This window comes from Protopterus annectens, chromosome 7.part0 (genome assembly GCF_019279795.1).
Source record: "Protopterus annectens isolate FY-2018-M chromosome 7.part0, PAN1.0, whole genome shotgun sequence".
NCBI lineage: Eukaryota > Metazoa > Chordata > Ceratodontiformes > Protopteridae > Protopterus > Protopterus annectens.
The window spans coordinates 1,006,982,955-1,007,007,124 of record NC_056739.1 but is presented as its reverse complement, the minus strand read 5'-3'; the positions used below and the strand labels follow the sequence as shown (position 1 = coordinate 1,007,007,124).

At 37.3% G+C, this 24,170-nt stretch overlaps 1 protein-coding gene across 1 annotated transcript in view; it reads left to right on the top strand.

The window, feature by feature from the left end:
• The window catches only part of GRM7 (glutamate metabotropic receptor 7), a 3,543,572-nt gene that overhangs the window by 1,716,895 nt on the left and 1,802,507 nt on the right, over positions 1-24,170 (top strand). The window contains exon 4 of the mRNA XM_044077567.1: positions 7,755-7,909. Within this exon, the coding sequence (XP_043933502.1) occupies positions 7,755-7,909 (155 nt within the window). The remainder of the gene's footprint in view (positions 1-7,754; positions 7,910-24,170) is intronic.

Here is a 24,170-nt window from a genome sequence, read left to right as displayed (position 1 = left end):
AGTGGCCTCTCATGGTTACCAGATTAAGGGGATAAAAAGCACTATTAGATCTCTTGTTAGGCAGCATCATTTGAATTTCAACCAGGAGTGTCACATCCCATTGTTTTCTTGAAATCTTTCAATCAGCTAAACCTATTCCACTAGGAGAATTGGTATGAGCTCAGAATTCCCTATGTTTAGTTAGGTGCTGACAGAGGTTATCATCCAAACATTCCTTACTCAATATAAACTCATAGTTTTATTTAATTTATTTTTATTAATTGATCGACTGGTATATGAAGGATCTGAAAAATAGAATGTCTGCAGTCGTTCTGAAGTGGACTTAGTCCATTTTATTAGGCTGCTGCCTAATAAAATAGTGAAATTATATGGGGCTGTCAGTAAATGACTTTCATCTTGCATTAAGCCTTCATCCAATGGTGTATTAGGTCAGAAGGAGTAGTGCATCCAAGAAAATCACGTTAATTTATAAACATTTTATTCACCTTAAAGAAGAACTAAATCAGTCAATGAGTAGATTGCTACATCTGAAGTCTAGACTTTGCAAGACACCAGCAAGCTTAAATTGTACTGTCATTGCATGTTAAATGAGCACTCATTCTCAGACTTTTCTTTCTGCAAAAGTTTTTGCTGTTTTACCATGTCAGACATTTATTTATTTATTTATTTATTTATCATTTGTTGACCGGGAAAGTCTGACTAGGTTCCACAGAGCCTGTTTTCAGCGGAGGCCCTGGGAGAAATGCTCCAGATGCATGTCTTTGGAATGTCATCTGTGTAATGCTATGAGCTTTCTGTTAAAGAATGACCTGTTCTCTCACCCTATACTTATATCTGTGTTTTTGCCATTCTAAATTTATATTAACTAGTATTCAGTTCTATTTCATATTTTGACTCAAAAATTGTGAATTTGTTTGTGTTATTACACAGTTTTATTCCCTCACCCATAAACATTACTTTGCAATTTTACTGGAATAATATTTGGTGCCTGACATTTCCCTGTTTTCAGGGTTTAGGGTTTTTTTGATGTAGAAGTCATAGTAAATTATATTTTTACAGTAAAGACTTCCTCATAGAGCCAACAAATAGGGGGAACTACATTATTCTGAGTTGCTATAACATAATAATTGACCCCACTGTCTTGTAGTTCTGGAGAAGCTCCTGTCATGAATTCAAATCCTGTTATGTCCTTCATGTATACAGTTTCATGTAAAACAAGTAATCCTACATCTCTGTATACTTTGATTATCAGAAATCTGATAATATGTTTATCTTTCTGGGACCATTAACGCTCCTCTTAATTTTCCCAGGCTCTTAAGTCGTACTAAAAACTGCTTCTCTTACTCTATTTTTGGAATGAGTAAGTGATAATAAATTCTGTGTTTTGCTGCTGACATTTAATCCAAAGGATTACCTTATTCAAGTTATAATTTGTTTAACTGAGTTGGTCAAGAACAGTTTACTGTGTTTATGGCTTTTTTTTTTCAGGGATGTTAGAGATACTGCAGAAGTATTCATACTCTTCAAACTCTTATTGAATCATTAATGTGCTACTAAATCACATGTATGACAGATGGGGACTGAGCTGTGTGTAGGCAATTGTTTGAAGTATGCTTTCACAAATACCAGTTTACTGATCACAGACAAGATGGCATTTGTGAACAAAAAAAAAAAAATGCACTTGGTGGATAATCCCCCCCCACCCCCGGTGCAAACAGAGACAACAGCTAATTAATATAATTATCTCAGATGCCTATGTATATCTTTTGGAAAATATGAAACCCCAGTTGCTGAGTGAACTCTTGAGTTATGTCTCTTATCAATAGTGTATTCTTGCTATAAAGATTTGAAATCTACTTTAGACAAATGGCCTTCACAAAATGGAGTCTACCAAGGTCATCCTTCAGGAATTTTATATAACTCAGATACACAATCCATAGGTCTTCTATTGTCACTCGCATCCTCCCGAGGCCTACCCCATTATCAGGCTTTTCTCACAAAAAATGTTACAGTTCTTGCCCAGTTGCAAACTAAGTGTCATTTTTTTTCTGTTCTAACTTTTACCTACCAAAAATGGAGAAGACCAGTCTTTCTTCTTGGCTTATTAATGTTCGCATAGGTCATCCAAGTGATTATGTAAGTACCTTCTTGTAAGATGTATGAAGGCTTAAGGTAAACCCTCATGCATTTGAAAGGACTGTGCTGTATATACATAGTGGCTACTGGGATACAACTACTATTGTTGCTAAGGGGTTGGTACAAGATATGCTGTATTTTGCTCTGGCTTTGGGCTTCTTCATCATACCACTAAACAGACATTTGGGGATTCTCCCACAATTTTCCTTCTATAGAATTTAGTTGTGTGACAGCTGGGCTATATTGACAGGCTGTCCATTTGTTTTTCCTGTAGATAGGTTGTGGGTAAGATTATCCTCTCACCTTAAGATCTGTCAGAATAATCTGAATACTTGGGTACCACAGCTTTTAGCAGTGGCAACAGTACATAGCGTCAGCCTGGACATCACCCTCCTTTCGTCCTCTCTAAGGAAGTGCTGCATTCCTGCATTATTTATCAGGGAAGCCTTTTCTCTTGGATGTTAGTAGGTCCAATGTGGAGACTGGCCGAAAGGCATCATATTTTTATATATATATATATATATATATATATATATATGTATATATATATGTACTAATAGCTGCAGTTTGCTTTAGATGGATTGAAGCAAATCTTTACGTGTGTTTTTTTTTTCCACAGAAGTTCATGTTATTTCACTCTCCTTTAGATCTAAATCAGTTCTTCCTGATCCTCACTCTTTGGACAAGGGTTATTCTTTATTGTCTATTCATATACTAGTATCATATACTAAATCACGTTTCCTTACCTACCTTTTTTCCTTTCTTTTCTTACTCTGTCACAGATTTTACATCTATGTTGTTGTATACAGTCATGTATTATTCTCTTCTTTAATATAAATTTATATTTTTCATATTTACGTCATTCATGTGCTTAGTTTTAATGTATTATGCTGTATTTTTAGTAATGTTTTGAAATGTATATATCCCATTATTCTGTCATAATGTGTTCATAATTATTGTTGTTCATAGAGTATATTTGCCTTGGTATAGGTTCATAGATTATTACTAGGCTAACTACCTTTGTGGGCCATTTCAAGCCTAGCCAGTTACCCAACATGGGGATCAAACCCTGCACCTTGTGTCTGTAAGGTAAACACCTTAACCATTATGCCATTGCCTCATCTGCATGGAAATACAGTCTGGTCATTATGTTTTTAGCAGATGAACCATTGAAGACATTACAAGAGTACATAACTATGATATCATCCCATTTTATTTTTTCATTTCTTACATTTTTGCACTGGTGATAGACACATATATAGTAGAAATGTTCTAAATGGGTATTTCTTAGTTAATGTTGCCCCTCAACTCTTGCTGAGCTTCAGCATGGTGTCTCAGCTTTGAAGATCTCTACCTCACATGTTCATGGTTTGGATATAATCCTGATCTCTAGTCACCGTCTACATAGAGTTTATATGTTGTCCCCATGTAAGTATGTGTTCTTCCCAATTTTCTCCCCAAGAAAGGCAGATATGGCTACTCTGTGACCAGAAGATTTAGCAGCAAAGGCTCCTTGATGACTGGCTTACCTGTCCAGTTAAAATACATTAAAAAATCAAAAAGGAAATTTCATAGCCTTCTGGAGTTCTACAGTCTCGGTACTGCATTCAAACACATATTTATTGTATTTTATTTTGTTTTGTGGGTAAGATATCTGAGACATAGAGCCTCATTTTCAGTCAGGACAGTATAATATAATACATAGATGCAGGGAGGATATGAAATCAACACAAATACAGAGAGAAAAATGCTTAGGACTGTACCATGATCCTTGGTCTATGAGACAGAAGCAGAAGGAAACACCATGCAAGGTGTTGTCTAAAGATTAAAACTTTTATAGCTGCCATGACATCTTATGTATACTTCAACAAAATCCATGTTTAGCACTATGCTTACCTGAGACAATATTCAGAAACAATGTGTGGAGAGCAATCTGTGCAGGACAGGACACCTAGTAACATCAGGACCTATTGCCAGTAGCTCAGATGGTCTTCACCACTACCTCTGCTTTCCTCCCATCTAGTTATCTATGCAACCAAGAACAAGGGTTTATACAATTGTAACTGATTTTCAAATGTTAAAGAAGAGGCTGAAACCATAAGCTCCCAAAACATCTAAAAAGCACTCATTAATGCCTTTTGTACATAGTTCAAGCTAGGCATCCTGTAACAAACATAATTCTATTACTGGACCTGAACACAAAATGCTGTGCAAAAAAGGCTCCTTGAGAAAGAAATTCTTGAAAACGATCAGCTAGTGACCATCGGGATGTTTTTTCACTAGTATAATAGCACGGGGCAAAAGATTAGAAGTACGTTATCAGGCATTTCTAGCACAGCTCTATCAATCTCAAGTAAACTGAACCCTAAAGCTGAGTGGCAATAAGTGTGGGAATTACCTGCATTCAACCTGCCAAGAAGGGACAGCTGTCTTTGCTTTCTTTTTTAATGATCTCAAGACTAACATAATTGAAGGAATATCTTACTTCTTTATAATTTTAACATTTTTGCCATTGTGATTGCATCAGATAGAAGATAAAGAGGAAGACACTGCTCTATCACAACAAAGCTTATAGAAATTTTTATCATGTTTATTTATTCCTCATTTCCCAGACTCTGTATTTATAATCTTCTGCCACATGCTATTCATCATCATTTACCCCTTTTTTCCATTACCTACATGTGGCAGGGGTCTCATGTCAACTGTTGCCATCTTTCGCTTTCAATACCACTCTCCTAGCTTCAAGAGTCATGCTTGACTGTTGCAGGTCTTTTGTCATACAATCCATCCACCTCTTTGCAGGACACCCTCATTTCCTCTTGTCTTCTTCTTGTCTGTCCCAAATATTCTTCACCAGATTGTCTTCTGCTTTTTTGCATGTGCCCAAAAGACTATAATCTATTCTCTTTGATCTTTTCTGCAGTTGGAGCTACTTTGGCTTCTTCTCTTATGTCCTTATTTCTTTGTCTGTCCTGCAGTATACATTCTACCATCCATCTAAAGCATTAATCTCCATCACTAGCTACATGAACTGCTCTGCATTTCCTCCCAGGTTTCTGTACCATACCATAGCACAGGTCACACCACTATTTATCTACACCTTACTTTTCAGCTTCTCTGGCATTTTTTTTTGTTATACACTACCCCTGGCACTCTGTACTGGTTGACTGCAACCCCTCTGCTTTTGGATTTGCCATCGTCATTCAGACTTCCCTTCCCCTCCATCTCTCCAACCGCCCAGTATTTGAAGTTGTTATCTTGCCCGCTATTTTTTTCTTCTATCGCAGATTTCAACTTCTCCTGATTCCTCCCTTCTGCTGCCATTACAACTGTCTTGTTTGTACTCACTTTCTTCCCATGTACCTTCATGTTTGCATTCCATTTTCCTATCCTTTGCTGAAGTTATTGTTCAGAATCTACCTGTAATGACACATCCAATACATACAGCACCTTTGTTGATCTGTCCTCTCTGACCTGTTTGCTGTTGTAGTCCATCACTACTTGAGCAGTAGTGGGCTCAGAGATGAACCCCGATGCACACCCATTCTCACCGGGAACCCCTCTGTAGACCTAACATTGTTTGTACTTGAGTCATAGGATCCTTGTACATAGCCTGCCTGCACAAACTCCACCAATGTTTTAAGGACTTTGAACCACTGCAGAACTGCCAGTATCAGCTTTCATTAAGGTGTTGGCAGAATGATGCTTTAAACTCTCCTCAGCATCTATACTCTAAACTCTAGAGAATTCTTGAGGTGGTTTTAAACCCATATATTGGCATGATCTAAAACTCTTCTTATTAAAAGGCAGCATTTGTCATGGAAGTCAGTTAATGCCCATATGACAACAATGATAATATCTAACATCAGTCCAAGACTGTTGGACTGTTTCTAGTTCAATCCCTGATTTTATGCACAATGTAACTGAATTTTGGTAATAAGGAAGATGTTGTGTTGCTTCCCAGTCTGTGTTCTATTGAAAATAGCATATTTTGAGAAGCAAAGTGTATAGGCATGACTGTCCACATGTGGGCAGCAGTGGGATATGTCCAGCCACAGTCAGCATTGCTATCATATATGTGTTTATTTATCATTAAACTCTTCCAATCTTAACGTTTTCTTTTTTTTTCCAGTTTTTGCATTGTATTCATAGTGGGATCGATGATTAACTATGGATCATCTGGGAATATGTTATGGGCAATATTAAAATGTTATATAAGATAAAACCTCCCAAAGCATTGTATAGACTAGTTAGGCAAGGACAAGTCTCAAAAAACAGACAAGCTATAAAGGGAGCCATTGGAGCAAAGGTGTATAAATGTCTTTCTAGCTCAAGGAGGATGATCAGGTAAGTGAGCAAAAGCACAGGCCAGTCACAGCCATAATTACTTCAGAGATTTTACGAGAATGATTACTAATTGCTCTACCATGTTATAGCACCATTGTCTTTCATGGCCTCTAACTGGTCGTGTTTAGTGATGTCAGGACCTTGTGTTTGTCAGCTAAAGTATTCCCTGCACTTTGCCAGCAAATCATTCTGAGGCCACAGCATTCCCAGAAGTGTCTACTACTCAGTTTTAATTTGTTTGCTGAACTTAGTTAGAGGACATATACTTACAACACACAAAACAAGTGTAATATATTAAACAACAAAATGTTGCAACATCTGAAAGGCTAGAGGTCAGCTGTTAAGAGCAGCAATGTATGCAGTTCTTTATTATCAAATCAGTGAAGCAGGAATATAATTACTGATCACTAGCAGCAAGGACTAGCTGTGACATCAGGGACACACTATTCTAATAGCTGTGTTTTACTTGTAGTTTCAGGGATAATCTGCAGGTCAAATATTTAGAGAAAACTTGCAGGCCTACAGATAATATAATTCTAGAGGGTTGTGGACTCGTTGATCCACAAGACAGCAAAGTGGTGGATATTGATAATGAAGCACTGATTTAAATCACCCTCCTGTCAGCACATGTTGGTGTTCATCCATCTGGAGGCACAAGACAATTTAACAGCAGAAGCTGAACTTTTTCCTCAGCATATTTTAACATCAAACATTGCATCCTAGAAAAAACATGCAGTCAGTCAGTACTCTGAGCTCACTAAACTACAGGCATGAAAACTCTGTTTACAAGGGGTTGTGTTTGGAAATATGTTGTAAAATGCATCTATTCATTTTAAATTTCAACTGGCAGAGCAAAGTGGATTAAGTTTTTCCTTTGTTGTACTTAATGAGAGAATTAGAAGCAAATATATACAGTAGAGGGTGTTTGATATGCTACCTTGCAGTAAGAGTTTAGTGAAAGCATTGTGCTTAGAGATATTTACATTTCTCACTAAAGATGGTCATAACAACTGGACTCTTAAAATGCATGAAGTATATTAAGGTAATGAATTATTTAAATGAATTTAAGATTTACACAATGTTCACTGAATTCCAAAACTTTAATATTTTATCTGCAGTTTTCAGTCTGAGGCTAACAATGTTAAATTAAACATGTTTAGAATTATTTCTAATAGATATAAAAGGCAAAGAAGACCTAAAACAATAATGATGTATTGCAACCGAATAAATAACTGAAAAAAATTATAATTTAATTTGTTGTTGTTTTTTAGGGAGCTCCTTGCTGCAGTACGAAGAGCCAATAAAATGGATAATTTTTTGTGGGTGGGTTCAGATACATGGGGGTCAAAGACCAATCCACTAGCAGGATATGAAGATATTGCTGAAGGTGCTATAACCATTTTCCCAAAAAAAGCAAAAGATGAAGGTAAGATCATTACACTTCATGCTCTATGTACTAAGTAGAATTGTATAAAGCTCTTTTTATCAATTTATCATTCAGAATGTTTGAATTAAGACTACAAATCATGATGTACATGATACTAGTCCGGTATGATACAGTTTTGGAACAGCCCATTTTCAGTTACTAGAGAAAGAAAAAAACACAGGTACCAGATGAACAGCTCGGTCTTCACCTCAGAGCCAATAGTATGTATAAAAAGTCGAACTGCCACAGTAGAAGGAAAATTCTTTATTGCAAGGACAAAGTGAGCGCTTTCACGACCTTCCAGGTCACTTCGCCAGACTTGATAAAACATCCCATGCCTTATTTGATATATATACTTTCAAAGTGACCAATCAGTTAAGACAAACAATTAAATATTTATATCAGACTCAATTAATTTAAAAATAGTAGAAAAAAAACATAAATAGACATAAAACTGTTAAAAACAGTATGCAAGTTCAAATGTGAATGCCTATAGAAATATGTAGAAGGGAATTAGTGCTTTAAGGCTCTTGCCTTTAACAATTGTTTCAAAGAAACAGCTTCATTAATGCCTGGGGGTTCGTCTGCATTTAGTTGTAGAATCTATTTTTGCTCAGCTTCTTCTTTTCTGTTTCTAATTTCACCCCCTCTGATATTTTCTTCCAGAACTTCTAAAACTAAAAAATTATAAACATGGTGCATCCCTTCAGCTCTTACATGTTTAGCTAGGGCACTGCTCTCCTTTTTGTTTACAATGTCCCTCATATGTTCTAAAATGCATTCTTTAAGCATTCTATTAGTCTTGTCCACATAAAAAAGCTTTACAATATTGGCATAAAATAAGATAGACTATATTTCTAGTCCTGCAGTCTGAATAGAAATTAAATTCAATTCTAAACTTGTTCTGTGGATGTACAAAAGTGCTACATGAGAAAATGTAATTACAAGCTCTGCAGTTCCTGCACATATATGTCCCTATCCTATCTGATGTGTTCAGGGACTTATGTGTTTGGGTTTTATAACATAGCTGCCTGTTAAGTGATTTTTTGTTTGTAAATGAGAAGTGAGGTCCAGAGTCTATGACACCTTCAAATTCTTTAGTGGCTAACAATATGTTACAGTTCTTCCTAAATATATCACAACATTGATTGACATCACTTGCATATGTAATAGGGAACCTGAGTTTCTTATCCCTGGAGTAGGTTTCAGGGTTATTGCTTATAATTTGTTCTGAGAAGTAAGGTCTACCCTTCCATTGAGGTTTTTGATATACTCCTTCTATGATGGTGTCTATTTCTGTCTGGTTATATCCTCTATTAAGTAGTTCTCCTCTTAACACTTCCATGGACCTCTCCAACACATCATTTTTACTATGTAATCTTGAGGCTCTCAGGAACTGCCCTTTTGTAACGTTTTTGCTAACATGTCTTGGATGCATGTTGTTTTTATGTAATATGGAATTCTTTCTACTTGATTTTCTATACAGACTAGTAGCCATCTGCCCATTACTGATTTTTTCAAGGAATTCTATCTGTTCATTTGAGTACTTACAGGTAAATTTAAAAAATGGTGTTGTTGTGTGTAGGTACTCTAAGAATCTACCCAGCATCTCTACTGAGTTTTCCCATAGAAAAAGACATGTCATCCACAAAATGTGCATACCACAGAACACATTTGCTAAATTCATTTCCCTGTAATAGAAATGTTTCTTCCCATTGGACTAAAGTTAGGTTGGAGAAGCTGTTTGCACAGGCTGTGCCCATAGCTATGCCAACCTTTTGCAGGTAAAAGTAATCTTTAAAGACAAAAACAGTGGATTTATTTAAGTATTTTAATGTAGAAACTCCCACCATTCCAGTTATATATGGCCTTCCCAAGGTACATAAAGATATCATATGTCCACCTTTGAGACCCATCGTGTCTAGTAGATGTTGGGCAACAGAAGCCATGTCAATATATGTAGAGAATAATCTTCATCCAGTGATTGAAAAGTGTGAAACAGTACTGAAAGACACAAAATCTTTTCTCCAAACATTGTATAGAAAGGCAAATTCGATAAATAAAGAGTATCCGCTTGTAACCTTAGATATTACATCACTTTTCACAGTGATTCCAAATCAGTGGGGAATAGAGAACATTAGGAGCTTACTATGTTCTAAATGTGTTTTCTCTAATGATAAAGTGAATCTGTTATGCAGTCTGCTTGAAATAATTTTGGACAATAATGTTTGTGTCTTTAAAGATGATTTTTACATATAAAAGGTTGGCATAGCTATGGGCACAGAAAGTTGGTGAGAGATGTTCTGCTCATCAAAGGATAGATTTGTAATCAGTTGTATCCATGCATAATGAAGGAAAATGGACACAGTATTATAGCTTTTTGCAATGCAATCGAAAAACTGTCTGTCTGCATTATTAATTAAGTGATGTCAGTCTTAAGGTTGAATGCGTTATCCCAGTTAATGCATTGGTCCTTGGATGGCATATGTTAAGCACAGGATGCTGAACATTTATAAACATTTGACATTCATCTCATATTGTGTTCAGTGGTTTTATCTCAACAATCTGAGAAAGGCACCCTGAAAACTAAAGCTGACTGTGCCTTGACATCTTCTGAAAGAATACAGTGCTAATTTTACAAGAAAAAATAGAATGGTCTGTCATTAAATGCACCTTTCATTTCATTATCAAACAGATTAATTTCCTCCTTGATTGTATAAAATATTATCACATGGTCTGCCTAGCCATTTGGGTGGCCACAGTGGTGCAGCGGTTAGCATTGCTGCCTCACAGCAAGAGGTTCTCTGGTTTGATCCTTGGCTGGGGTGACTTCTGTGTGGAGTCTGCATGTCCTCCCTGTGGTCACGTGGGTTTCCTCTGGGTGCTCCGGTTTCCTCCCACATCCCAAAGACATGCTGTAGGAGGATTGGACACTCTAAATTGGCCCTAGGCATGTGTGTGTGTGTGTGTGTGTGTGTGTGTGTGTGTGTGTGTGTGTGTGTGTGTGTGTGTGTGTGTGTGTGTGCTTCTGTGGAAGGTTGCATGCCAGGCTGGCAACTCATCACCATAAAACTCCACTGCCAGTCATGAGCAGACACATGATCTGCTGTGGCGACCCCTAACCAGGAAAAGCCAAAAGAAGAAGGTCTGTCTAGCCATTTGTTTGTTTGCATTGAGATCTATGGATGTAAGCTATAGAGAATAAATAATTTGTAAAATATAATACTGTTGTTATAGTAATGTTTCTGTATTCATTTTGCTCTGTGACAATTTTCTTGTGATATTCTAAAGTATATGAAATTGTTTCATATACATTATGAGGTAAATCTAGAAGTCAGTGGCTTTAAAACATCTGCACAAGTCAGATATCAGCAATGTCTAATGTTATTGTGCACTTCCTGAAACAATGTTCAGGTCATACAGAGTAGACTGATCCAAACATTTATATGAAATAAAATTAATTTTTTGTGCTCACTCCAACAACTTTATTGACTATCATCTTTTTCCCATTCAGTTCATCCATCGTACCTCTCAACTGTACAGATTTTCACAGAATGTCCAGATTTCTGCCTGATATTTTTGGCCTATTACTCATAAAATTGTGGTTTTCTGTAAATCATTGCTATAGCCTTAATGACTAAAGTCAGAAAATAATGACAGGCATTTGAGATTCAGATTTCATAACCTTCAGAAAAGCCATGCTAAGCCAAAACCTGTTATTTTATCAACTTTTAAGTTTCTAAGAGCAATATTTAAAAATTGTCCATATTTTTGGGCCTTTACCCACCCAGATTTCTGGAGAGCTATGCATTCTCAGTTTATGTAATCTATGCTTCTTCAAATTCTGCCTGCCTGAGATCCTACCCAGTGACAGACTCCTCATGGGGGTGGGACTCACATTTTGCCATCTTTGACTGCAAGCGGTAGAGTGGAGGAGTGCTCTGGGTAAGAGAAATAAACAGATACGTGCCAGGTATGATGATCTTCTTCCCTGCCCCCCACAACATACAGATGAAAACATATAAAAAAAACAGCTACCTATCCACGCATTATTTATGCTGCCACTGTAATTCAGCAAACACTGTATCATGCAGCTAGTTTCCATTCTGTGAGGTACAGTTAACTCCCTAGAAATTTCTTCAGCTTCACACCAGACAGGTAAATTTTTATTTATTTAACATTTGTTTACCAGGAAAGTCTGACTTGGAACAAAGTCAATTTTCAGCAGAGGCCCAGGGAGAAACACTCCAGATGCATGCTTTTGTAATGTTGGAGGAAACCAGAGCACCCAGAGTAAACCCACCTGAACACAGGGAGGACATACAGACTCCACACATAAGGCACCCCAGCCAAGAATCTAACCAGAGAACCTCTTGCTGTGAGGCGACAATGAAACCACTACACCATTGCGCCATAATCAGCAGGCAATGCTAAATACCTTATCTCTTCCCATCTTATACCCACAAGTAAATCCCAATCCTGCACCTGTCACAACCTTGCAAATTACCTTTTGAAAAATTCTTTCCCCATCAATATCACAGATCAACACATTTGCACACAGAACCCATATACATGCAAACATGCACAACACTAAAAGTATCCCCTAATAGAACACTAACTCTAAACAGCAAACATTAGCACATGCAGGCATGCATGCATGCACACACGCAAACGCACACACAAACACCAACAAACAAAATATTATAAGTACCCCTTTGCCTAATTCTAACTCTACATCTACCTAAATAGACACACACATGCACACACGCACACACACACACACACACACACACACACACACACACACACACACACACACACACACACAAACATACACATACATGCATACTGCAAACCACTTACACAGTACTAAAACTATCTTTTTACCTAGCCCTAATACACAAACACCCTTATCCATGCATACACACAGTGCTCACAGCCCTAATAGACATCCACTTACTTTTTCCAGCAGCACAGACATTAAGAAACCCAGACATACATTACAATAAAAATTCACAAAAAAGAACCTGCAGTTCACTTTATCAAAGAAACAAACCTTCAATAGAGTGCACTGCACCCCCATCTCATGTCATTAAAAGTACAGTACTCATACCCCCTGCCAGGATTTATAAATAAATAAGTAAATAAAAATAATATACCTCTTACTACCACGGCCTTCTACAGTTGTTTAAGAATGGGGGTATGATTATCCACCATATCACTGAATAGTCACAGTTTCAACTTGCTGCTGTCCCAATGATTCATGTGACAGCAATAAGCAGAAAGCTGTGGCCATTTAAATTGGGTCACATGGACATTTATTTTAAGAAAAAATTTTATAATTTAAAATAAATAAAGCCCTCAAACAGCATCACTGGCATAGACTATACAAGTGGAAATGTGAAAATGACAAACACTCTGAAACTAACCGCACTAGATACTCACGGTGAGTTAGCAGTGCTCTATACAAGTGGGGACTCCTGAGAGTTTTGAAGAAGAGCTAATCCAAGTCTAAATTAAGGGTTTGGCATGGCTCTTGGAGCCCATTAACAGCCAAGCTAGAGCAAACAATCAGGGTAGTAACTAGATTAATATTAAACATTCTTCCAGACTTCTGGACTTTAGCAAAATATTAAAGTTATTGCCAACCAAATCAATACATATTAACGATTAGAGCTTTCTCTCCAGTCAACACCATCAGCATGCCAACTGCACCACCTAACAGTTTACACAAAGGGTAGCTTCACCACCCTAGCTATAGGTCTACTAACAGTGAGAAATGAGGAAATATAGGTAAGCAACCCCTTAGTAGCTTACACCCAGAGTTGCCACCCTCTTCACCTCACCCTATGCAATGGTGTGCTGACAATGAAAAACGGTGAAAATACTTGTAATAAGCACAACACATAATTATCACAATCTGTAATCAGTAACAGAAATTTTGCTTTTTCTGATAAAAAAAATAGATTTTTCCCCTGCTGGTCTAATGAGAAATTGAATGCACATTATTTTCTCCAGGTCTTGAAAAAGAGGGTCAGGCAGTCCAAAGGAAGACACAGTGATGAAAAAGTATGGGGAAAGTTCTGTAAAATGTTGCATTTTGCTAGCTTTATGTTAGAGACCATAAATATGGGCAATGCAGTGGTGCAGCCGTTAACATTGTTGCCTCACAGCAAGAAGTTCTCTTGTTCGATTCTCAACTGGGGTGCATGTGTGTGGAGTCTGCATGTCTGTCCTGGATTTCCATGGGTTTTCTCTGGGTACTCCGGTTTCCTACCACATTTGAAAGACATACATCTGGAGTGTTTCTCCCCAGGCCTTGGCTTTCCCAGTCAACAAATGTTAAATAAATAAATAACTTCAGTTCCCTTAAGAAAGCCAATAGCAAAAATATACATACTATCTTAATAGAATGTTCTCCTACAGAAAAGATACAGCACATTTGACTGCAAAGTTGTTAAAACTATACTAATAATGGCCATTTTGATCTTCTGATGCTGTCTCTTCAAATAATATATCAGCCATTTAAAGTCCTGCAATTATCTTTTATATTTATGTACAAACGGACAGACCTCTGCAGCCAAAAAGAGTAAAATAAATCCACCAGAGACTGCGTAAATGTCAAAGATTTAATAGCATCCACAATAAAAGTATATCCACAAACTGTCTGTCCGTTTGGATATTTTGTGTATCTTTTATATTTATGAAATACTTGCCCTCTCAAAAATGATAGCTACATTCCATACACTGACTCCTTACCAAGAAGAAAATAAAAAAGCCTCACAGCCACAATAACATTTTACTGTTTCATCTTACTGTTACATATATAGAGTGCCACCCTCAAAGCCAGCATTGATGATGTAAGGACCCTGTGCTTTTTTGTACAGGAAAGCTCTGCGCTCCATCCCTAAAAATGTAGACTCCTTCTGCACACCCCTCTGATACTTGATGGTGGTGACAGTGAATGATACAAGAAACAATAACATAGTAATATAAGCAAGTTGTTTTGGGGTATGTGCACACACACACACACACACACACACACACACACACACACACTCATCCAACCATCATTTCTAGTCTTTGACAGGATTTGAAGACTTGTCCCAGCATGATTTCAGGGGATAATAAATTTTCAGGCTTACTGGGAGGCACAATGTGTGTGCAGGAGAGAAAATGGTGGCACTACCTTTGTCTGCTAATATATTAGATATAGCCTTGATAATGGAATATGTGATGTCATTGTCAGTGAGCTCAGGGCATTGCTAGACATCATCCCTTAATTTCCTGACATACCTGAAGACATATTTGTAGTCATCCTTTATATAGATGGGGATTGCAAACTACATTTCATAATTTTATTATTTTGCTCTATAGTATATGAGTATGGATATTCCATCACAATTGTTTATTCCTGAATTTACCATTATATTTAGGTTAGACAGGAACTGACTTTTCTGGGCTAGTCATCAGTTTTATTTTTTTCACCATAGTAGGGTCTAATTTATCTACATTACTGCAATGCTTTTTTCTTCCAAATGACAGATATTCCACAAGCTTAGCTATTCCATTGGAGAACACTGATAACTATGCAATACATAATATGCTTAAGTTACCCATGCCATTTACTGAGTGAAATGTTTGGGGCATAGCTCCCTGCTGTCCCTGATTTTGACTCATATCATTGCCTTTTCTTGCCTCTCATAATATTTTTAGATTTTCTGGCAAATCACTGAGAACTGCAGTTAGGCAGTAATAGCAGGCATTATAGTTTCACACTTCATATTATTCACAAAAATCTCTATGCAAAGCCTACTGTTGTGTTTTTTTTTTCTTTTTTTTTTTAGTAAAGGGTTGACAATATTGAAAAAATGTCCCATATTTTGGATCATGGTCTCCATCATTCTTGAAGAAGTTGAGAGTTATGGGGCAAGGTTTAAATATTCTGGTAGTTGAAAAAGAAGAGATCTAGCAAAATATGGTGTGCTCTATAAAAACACCAGATTTGTGTTAACTCACCCGTGCAGAATTTACTGTCCTTACGTAATTGCAAGCTAGATGAATTTGTCTTTTTTTTATTCCTTGATTTGGATCACCTCAGTTACATTTTCAGTGTGAAACCATTGTCAGTGTAGTCTCTGTTTAGAAGCCAATTGTGATTCACATTGATTTTTTATTTTTTATGTGGTTGTGTGTCCATGGGGTTGGTATATAAAAAGAACATACAGGTACAGAAAAACTAGCTTAAAAAGAATGCTTTTAGTATTGTTCCCTTTAAGTTGAAGCTTTCACCAGGTTGTTTCATCTGGTTAAATCTGCATTTAGTTAAGGCTTGACAAAATATAAGATAAGTGGTCCTAACAGTAGATGTATTTTTGAATAGCAGCCATTATTGATTGACAAAAGAATATATGGCCGGGAACTCTGTCACAGATGGAATTTGGTCATCAGTCAGATTTCTCAGCAGTCAAGTGTTCTGTACTTAAGCAATAATCCACGGCTGGGTGTGGGTAATGCTGGATTTACCCATGGTTGGCATTGTTTGGTTATGAGGGCTTGTGACCAAATAAAGCCAACCGTGGGTAAATCCAGCATTACCCACACCCAGCCGTGGTTTATTACTATTATACAATGGTGTTTGTGTTGTGTTATGTTTGTGTTGTTGTTATTTAGGTTTATGTTTGCTTTAGTTTATATTCTTCTACTTTTTGTGAGATAAAATAGTCCACACTTCATGTTTACTGTTTATTTTGTCTTTTAATTTAAATACAAGTTATTAATTTTTTCAAGAGGTCTTAGCAAATAATTATGTAAATAAATGTTTCTAAAGCTTTTGGTATGTTTTTAGAATTGATAGAACGTACTGCAACTGTTTTTTCATTTTGTGGAGTTATTTACATTCTTTTCCTTGCAGACTGTGTATGAAGCTACAGTGAGTACTTTTGAAAGTGTTAGTTTTTATGAGAAGCCAAAGTTAGGGACATATACAGGTTGACAGTCCATGGTGATATGTTTTCCAGTAATGCTTTTAAATTAGTTTTGCATAGCAATAAAAGTTATGAAGCCGAGTAGTTACTTTGTTTGCTGTATGATGGGAATGTGAATGTCTGTTGTGGTTGCTGGTGCAGTGTTTAAGCAGAGCAGTTACAGTGTGCTTGCTTCTTGTATGCGTGCAAGGTGTTTTATGAACGTTTTTTTCCTTTTATTATGTTAGTTTTTATTTTTTAATGGTGAAATACACTTTGCAGTTGGACCGGTGTTTGATTTTGTATTGTGTCTGCCGGTAAGATGTTTTTCGCTGGGTTGTCTTCATTAGATGTCCTCGCAGCATGATACGTTAGCATCCAGACTTCTTCTTTTGGTTATGTTTGATTTACAATGCTTATGCTGGTTGGCTTAGCAAATTAGCTTTCACGTTTCTCGGCTTTGCCGAGTTTCCATTGTATAATGCTAGACATTACATTCTCAAGTCTTGATCTCTAACCATTAGAACACAGCCAGACTATTAAAAAGAGCAGAGGGCATGAAAACTGCAATAAAAATACTTTGTATTATGATACAAAAGTGAGAGAAAAGACCTCATTGGTTTAATGCTCATCTGGCTGGAAAGCTTTAATATCTTCCAGCAGTGTTCATTGCAGAAACTATGCAATTAATTAATCCTTTAGAAATAGTCTAGTTTCGTTGTTTCATTGCTTGATGATACTATCTTTCATGAAGGAAACAAGCAACACATTAGCCTGTCTAATGAGTTTTTGCCTTTGTGCCTTTATCCTTCATGAAGAAACAGGGACCTGATCAGTTTGTCTAATGAGTTTTCTCCTGTGTGCTTAAAATTGTAGTACCCTGTGGAAATTCCAGTGGTGTAAAAATAAACTCCTTCATTTTTCAGCTTGGGATAGAAAATTGGACACTGTATAAACTGTAAACTGATTCAGTTTAAATTTCCTTCAGTATAATGGACAGTTAAATAGCTTTGCTTCACAAAGGACTATATGACTCCTTGCACATTTAGACCAAAAACACAAAAATCCTTTAACAGAAGAGACAGCCACTAGGAATGTTTTGCGCAGTCCCTTGCAGGTTCTGGTGTATGTGGCCTTAATTGTCATCGCATTTGTATGATTCTAAGTTGTCCCTAAGTAGTACGGGATATAATCTGTTTCAACCATCTGACATTTCTTTTGCTGACTTGTTTCACCATCTGATTTAATAGTGACAGCTAATGGTAAGAAATACAAGTCAACTGAGTACAGCTGATCATCAAAATTCTGTGACACGGAACAGAAAAAGTGGCAGAGTCAGAGCTACATTACCTCAGTGTAAGGATGCAATAGAGGGTGTAATTGTAGGATGAGGGGTCACCTCTGTCTGCACACATCACAATTGTTTACTATTATACCACGTTCCTGCCACATCCTGGCTTTCATAGTTGCTCAGCCCTTCAAACAAGCAGCTTGTTGACTTATAATGGGAACTGAGTTTTCCCTGAGAGAGGCACCTGAATGGTCAGTAGTTATATGCTGATTTCTATCTCCTGGATCATTTCTACTGTCAATACATACATCCACTGACAAATGGTCAACTGTATTCTCTATTTATGGGATCTGTCATATATGTTTTACTGCTGGTGTCCAGGACCCATGCTTCTAGAACCATATGTGGTAAGATGGGTAACAAACTATCTGAAAGACAGAGTTGACATAGTGCAAGATGCAGATGCCTTTTCTTTAAGTATGAAATTGACCATTAGTGTCCCTCAGGTCCCAGTACTCAGGCCTCTCCATTTTGGTATTTACTTCTCAGATCTCCAAGTGGAGAGCCAAGAGCACTGGCTAAAATATATTTGTAGATGGCTGAAAGCTGTAAAAATTTGAAATTTTTCATCGGTGCCATTTTAGCTGTGCTCTTAACCTCCACTGCTACCTCCTATCAATGCTCACTCTGACCAACATTCGACACACATACTATTTCCTATCCACTCACCTCTCCTCTCCTTCCACTTTTTCCCAATAACTCCATCTTTTTTTCCGCACTTTAACTCCAACTTACTTAAAGTCAAGTTATTCCCTCTTCCTACTTTCCCATTAAATGTCAAACTAGTCTACTATCCCAAAATTAACTATATCTCTTCCCTCAGGCTACTCCTTTTAAAACAAATTTTATCAGGTGATGTTCATCCGAATCTTGGAACTACTTTCTACACATCTCTCCCAGCTTCCCTCTACCCACCCAACTCACCACTCCTGTACATTGTTCTCATACTACCACACTTGCTCACACCTAAAGCATAATTATAGTATCCAAGAACATCCAAAGCATCATGAACAAAATCTCCCATCTCCATTCTTGGAAGTCTCAATACTCCCCTGATATTTTATGTCTCTCTGAAACCTGGCTTAACCTCAGATTACCACCAGATTATAACATCATCCGACAAGATTGGACTGAAAAGAAAGGCGGAGGTGTCACCATAATGTTTTCCAATCAGTTCTCACTCCAATATCTGTCAATCTCAACTTCTCAGTTTCGCCCTGCTGAAATTTTCACTGCCAACTGTCACTTAAAATACCTACATAAAATTTGCCATTTTCTCTATCTACATCCCCCCTGGTAATAACATTCCTATCTTTGAACACTTCCTCTCCTGGATCTCCCTCACTATCCCTATGAAACTGTTATTCTGTGTGACATAAACATCGACTGGATGACATTCACTAACAAGTCCCTTCAGTCTGCCATTAATCTCTTTGGTTTCATCCAGCTAATCTCCAACCCAGCTTGTGTAAATAAATGCACTAAATCTACCTCCACCTTAGACTGGATACTCACCTCCAAGCCTTACCTCTATCATGACCCATCTACACTACCCAATACCCTTAATAATCACCATCCTACCTCTATTGTCAGATATTCTCCCCAGCTTCAGAAACCCCAACAGTACAGAGACTGCTGCAAACTGTCAGGCTTCAGTGCTGAAACTTTCAACAACCTCCTATCTTCTTATAACTGGTCCTTCCTCTACAATCTCCCTCTAGATGATGCAGCTCTTGCCTTTAATAAAACTTTCCTTGACACAATAAACTCCCTAGCACCCATAAGGAAAATTAGAGTCAAAACTCGTTCTGCCCCATGGTTAACACGAGTCACCACAACCCTCATGAATCAGAGTGATTGTACTTGGAAAAAAATGGAATAAATCCAAATCTCCCACTGATCTCCAAAAATACTGGGACTTACATAACATAACCAAAAGAAATATCATATCAGGCAAACAAAACTATTTGAACAGTGCACTCAACAACCCACACTCCAATCCCTTTAAATCCTGGCAAACTGCAAATAAGCTGCTACATCCTGGGTCCCCAGCCCCCTCCCCCCAATCTGTCCTAATAGCTCTGCTTCTGAAACTGCTACAGTCTTAAATTCATTCTTCATTAACTCTATCCATAACCTTACAAAAAACAATATTGCAACACCCTCATCCCCTAGCTCTATCCATTCCTCTAGTTTTACTCTTAGACCTGTCCCCACAACTTATATCAAGTCCCTTCTCTCCAAACTTAAAACTTGCTCTCCATTAACAGATATCCTACCTCCTCAATTCCTAAAAATTGCTGCAAATTCTATTGCTCTCCCTATCTCAATTTTGATTAACAGATCCATCAAGTAAATGTAGTCCTTGACATCTGGCAAAAGTTCTATATCATATCTCTACATAAAGGTGGAAGTGAAACAGACCCTTTCAATTTTAGATCCATTGCTATACTATCTCTGCTATCAAAAATCCTAGAAAAGTGCATTCACTGACAACTCCTTGATTACCTTGTTAACGAGAACTTTCTAACCCGCACACTAATCACAGCACTACTACTGCTCTAACACCCTTTACTAACACAATTGCCACATCTTGTGATAATAACATGCTCATGTCCTGCTTATTTCTCAATTTGCCCAAAGCCTTCGACACTGTCTCTCATAGTTTATTCCTAGCTAAGCTATCATCTCTCAGCCTCTCTAACTCTACTCTCTCCTGGTTCTCTAGATACCTTACTAACAGATTTCAAGCTGTGAAGTAGCAATCTAACCTCTTCTCCTTTCTGCCTGTTCACACCGGGGTACCTTAAGGTTCTATCCTTGGACCCCTTCTACTTAATATCTTCATCAATAACCTTCACTCTGCTTGTCCACTCTCAACTGCTATTCAATATGCTGATGATTCCACAATGATCTCCCGCTCTGAGGATATCACTCATTTTCACACCCTTACCCAAGAGTCTCTTCACTCTATTGAAAACTGGCGCAACTCCAACCAACTTATACTAAACCCCAAGAAAACAAAACTTCTTCTATTCCTTCCAAAAATCATGCAATATTACAAAGACACCTTCTCAGTCTCTGCCCTAAACAATACAATCATCTGTACTGAATCCCACACTAAACTCTTAGGTGTCATAATCAATAACCACCTAAAGTTTGATCTACATTTTCAGCAAAGCATAAAAAAAGCATCAAAAGTTATGCCTCCTATACAGACACAAAAAATTCCTCATTAATGCCTCCAGACTCTCCGTAGTACAAGCCCTTCTATAACTAACTCTATTCTACACTGCTCCCTTACTCATATCCATCCAATCTAATCACATGACTAAATTAGAACATACATGCAACAAAGTTGCAAGGTTTGCTGCTAGGTGACATTATCACAGTCATCACTGTATAGCCCTAAAAAACCTGCATTAGCTTGAATTTCAGCACCAGCTTCAACTCCCCCAACTGATCCTAGCTGATTCAATCATACACACCACATTATCCTGTCCCACCCTTTCCACTCTCGTCCAGTCATATATCCCAAGCCGTGCACTTTGCAGCTCACTAAATCACCAGTTACAAGTCAGTAAATGCAATACTAATATTGGTAAACTACTCTATTGTCATTCTGCAGCCTCAGGATGGAATAAGTTACCACTAAATGTCAGACCTATCACAAACACCAACTCCGTTAATCCACCTTAAGAGACAGCTTCCATTCATCTTGGTCCTGCTATTGTAATGACCTGACATAATCACAATGCTGTCTCCCTCCTAGCTATCCACTTGGCTAGCCTTTCCTCACTAACATGGTGTCTCAAGCTAAGGTTATTCATTCTCATGAATAACATCTTCTCCCCTCTTTGGTCTTTCTTTCAAGCTACACTCTTTAAAACTCTTGCTACTTTGTTAAACAGAAATGTGTTATAAACGTGTTACTTTCTTTATTGTACTTTTGGGTCTCAGTTTTTTATTGTCATTGTTAATTGTCTGTGTAATTGGTTGTGTAAATTGAACTACTTATATATTTTGTATATTGATACTGTTGTTTTATATTGTACTTTCTGTGGTGTAATTTCTGGAGCTTTTCTCCTCGGTCGCCACTGAAAATGAACTTCTGCTCAGATGTTAACAAATGTCAAATAGTAAAATAAATATAATGGAAGTGGTTAAGTCACTCTATGACATCCAAACTCTCCTGAATGAACTTTCCCTAGTAAACTACTGGTGTACTTAAAATGGTCACAAACTAAATACTAAAAAGTCTGGTATCATCACTTTTGGTAGACAATCCCTCTACTCAACATACAGTACAGACAACAAACCACTACAAAAAGAAAATTTGTCAAGGATTAGGTATTTGTGCTGATAGCTCTCTCTCCATTGACCAGCATATGTCAAAGGTTGTCAGGAAGTCCTTTTATTTAACTCATCTGATTGACAAAGAGGTAATCAATACCTTATAGTCAGCATTGATAAGGACAGTTATTGAGTAAAATATCCCATTTAGGGTATACCTCGCTAATAATATCAAACAATTAGCAATACCCCAGGGGTCCCTAACTAGAAAAGATCACAGGTCAAAAGTATCTGAGCTACCAAGATAGGTTGTAAACTCTATCCCTTTATTCAGTGTCTTACAGACTTTTGAGGGAAAATGTCTTGTTTACTGCACCATTAGAGACCCAGTTGTTTGGGATCTCATGTTTCCCTGCAATATGCCTAACCAGTACTATTAAAAGAAATCTTAATCTTTATCAATGGATAAATACAGCATAGTGAACAGTCAAATTTATAAGGCAGCATATCCCAAGCCAATGAAATAACATTTCCCCAACATGTTAAACAGTGCAATTCACTATTTTACTTTAAACCTAACCTAGATGACTGGATGGGCATCCACAAATTTACTTTGGGTTTGATTAGTATGGCCCTCCTGGAGAAAGGAAGAGCTGCCTGAGGGAGGGTATTGACAAGGTGTGAATGCTCATAAGAGTAGTTGACCTTGGGATATTCATGACTGTAAACTGTTTTTATGGCTTTCACCATAGCTTGATCTGAAATCTCTACCTACCCCCATAATGATTCTGAATAGCATAAAGTAGGGCCAAGAAAATGAATGAATAGTTATCTAGATTATTGCTTTATATTTTTAGTCTCTTCCTTATAAAATTTGTGGTTTTCTGGCTATCCATTGTGGATTATGATCACTAAATGTTGAGACATTTGAACTTGAGACTTCATATACTTCAGAAAAAGGCATGCTAATGTAAAACCTGTTATTCGTACAGCTTTCTAAGTCTATAAAAGCAATATGTAAAACCAGTCCTTGATTTTGGCCCTTTATACTCCCCCCCCATTGTTTGTGTTTTTCTCCAGAATTTTTATGTGACAGTTAAAAGAATTGCTGAGGATTACAGTCAGCACTAATGGCAGATATTAAAGTTTCATACTTCTATTGTTCAAAAAAACATGTTAATGCAAAGCCTAGTCTATTTAATTTTTAAATGAATTAGTAAAGTTTAAAATTATTCCCTGGTTTAGAGTGTTCACTTCCCTGTTATCTTTGGCTATGTCTAAAATTGCTGAGGAATGACGTTGATTGGTATTCCTCAAAAATGCTCGTGCAGGCATTTCCATGGTAACAGTAAGCTTGGGCAGCCAGAAAAAGATATTTGTTAATCAAACCATTTTTTCAGTTGCTGAAGCGTACAGTTATCTTGGAAAACAAAAACACAAGTGTTTCTGTGCAACTGCAGTTCCAGGGCACACAGGGTAGCTGTTGAAATTTTTTTTGGGGGGGGGTGTTGCCCCACCCTCAACCTAAAGTTCTGACACCCTTGACTGTATAGTGAAGATTATTGCATATATGCTAAGTAGACAAAGGATGCAGCATTTTGAACAAATTTCAACAAGTTAATGACCCCAACTCTACAAGTTTATAATCTTT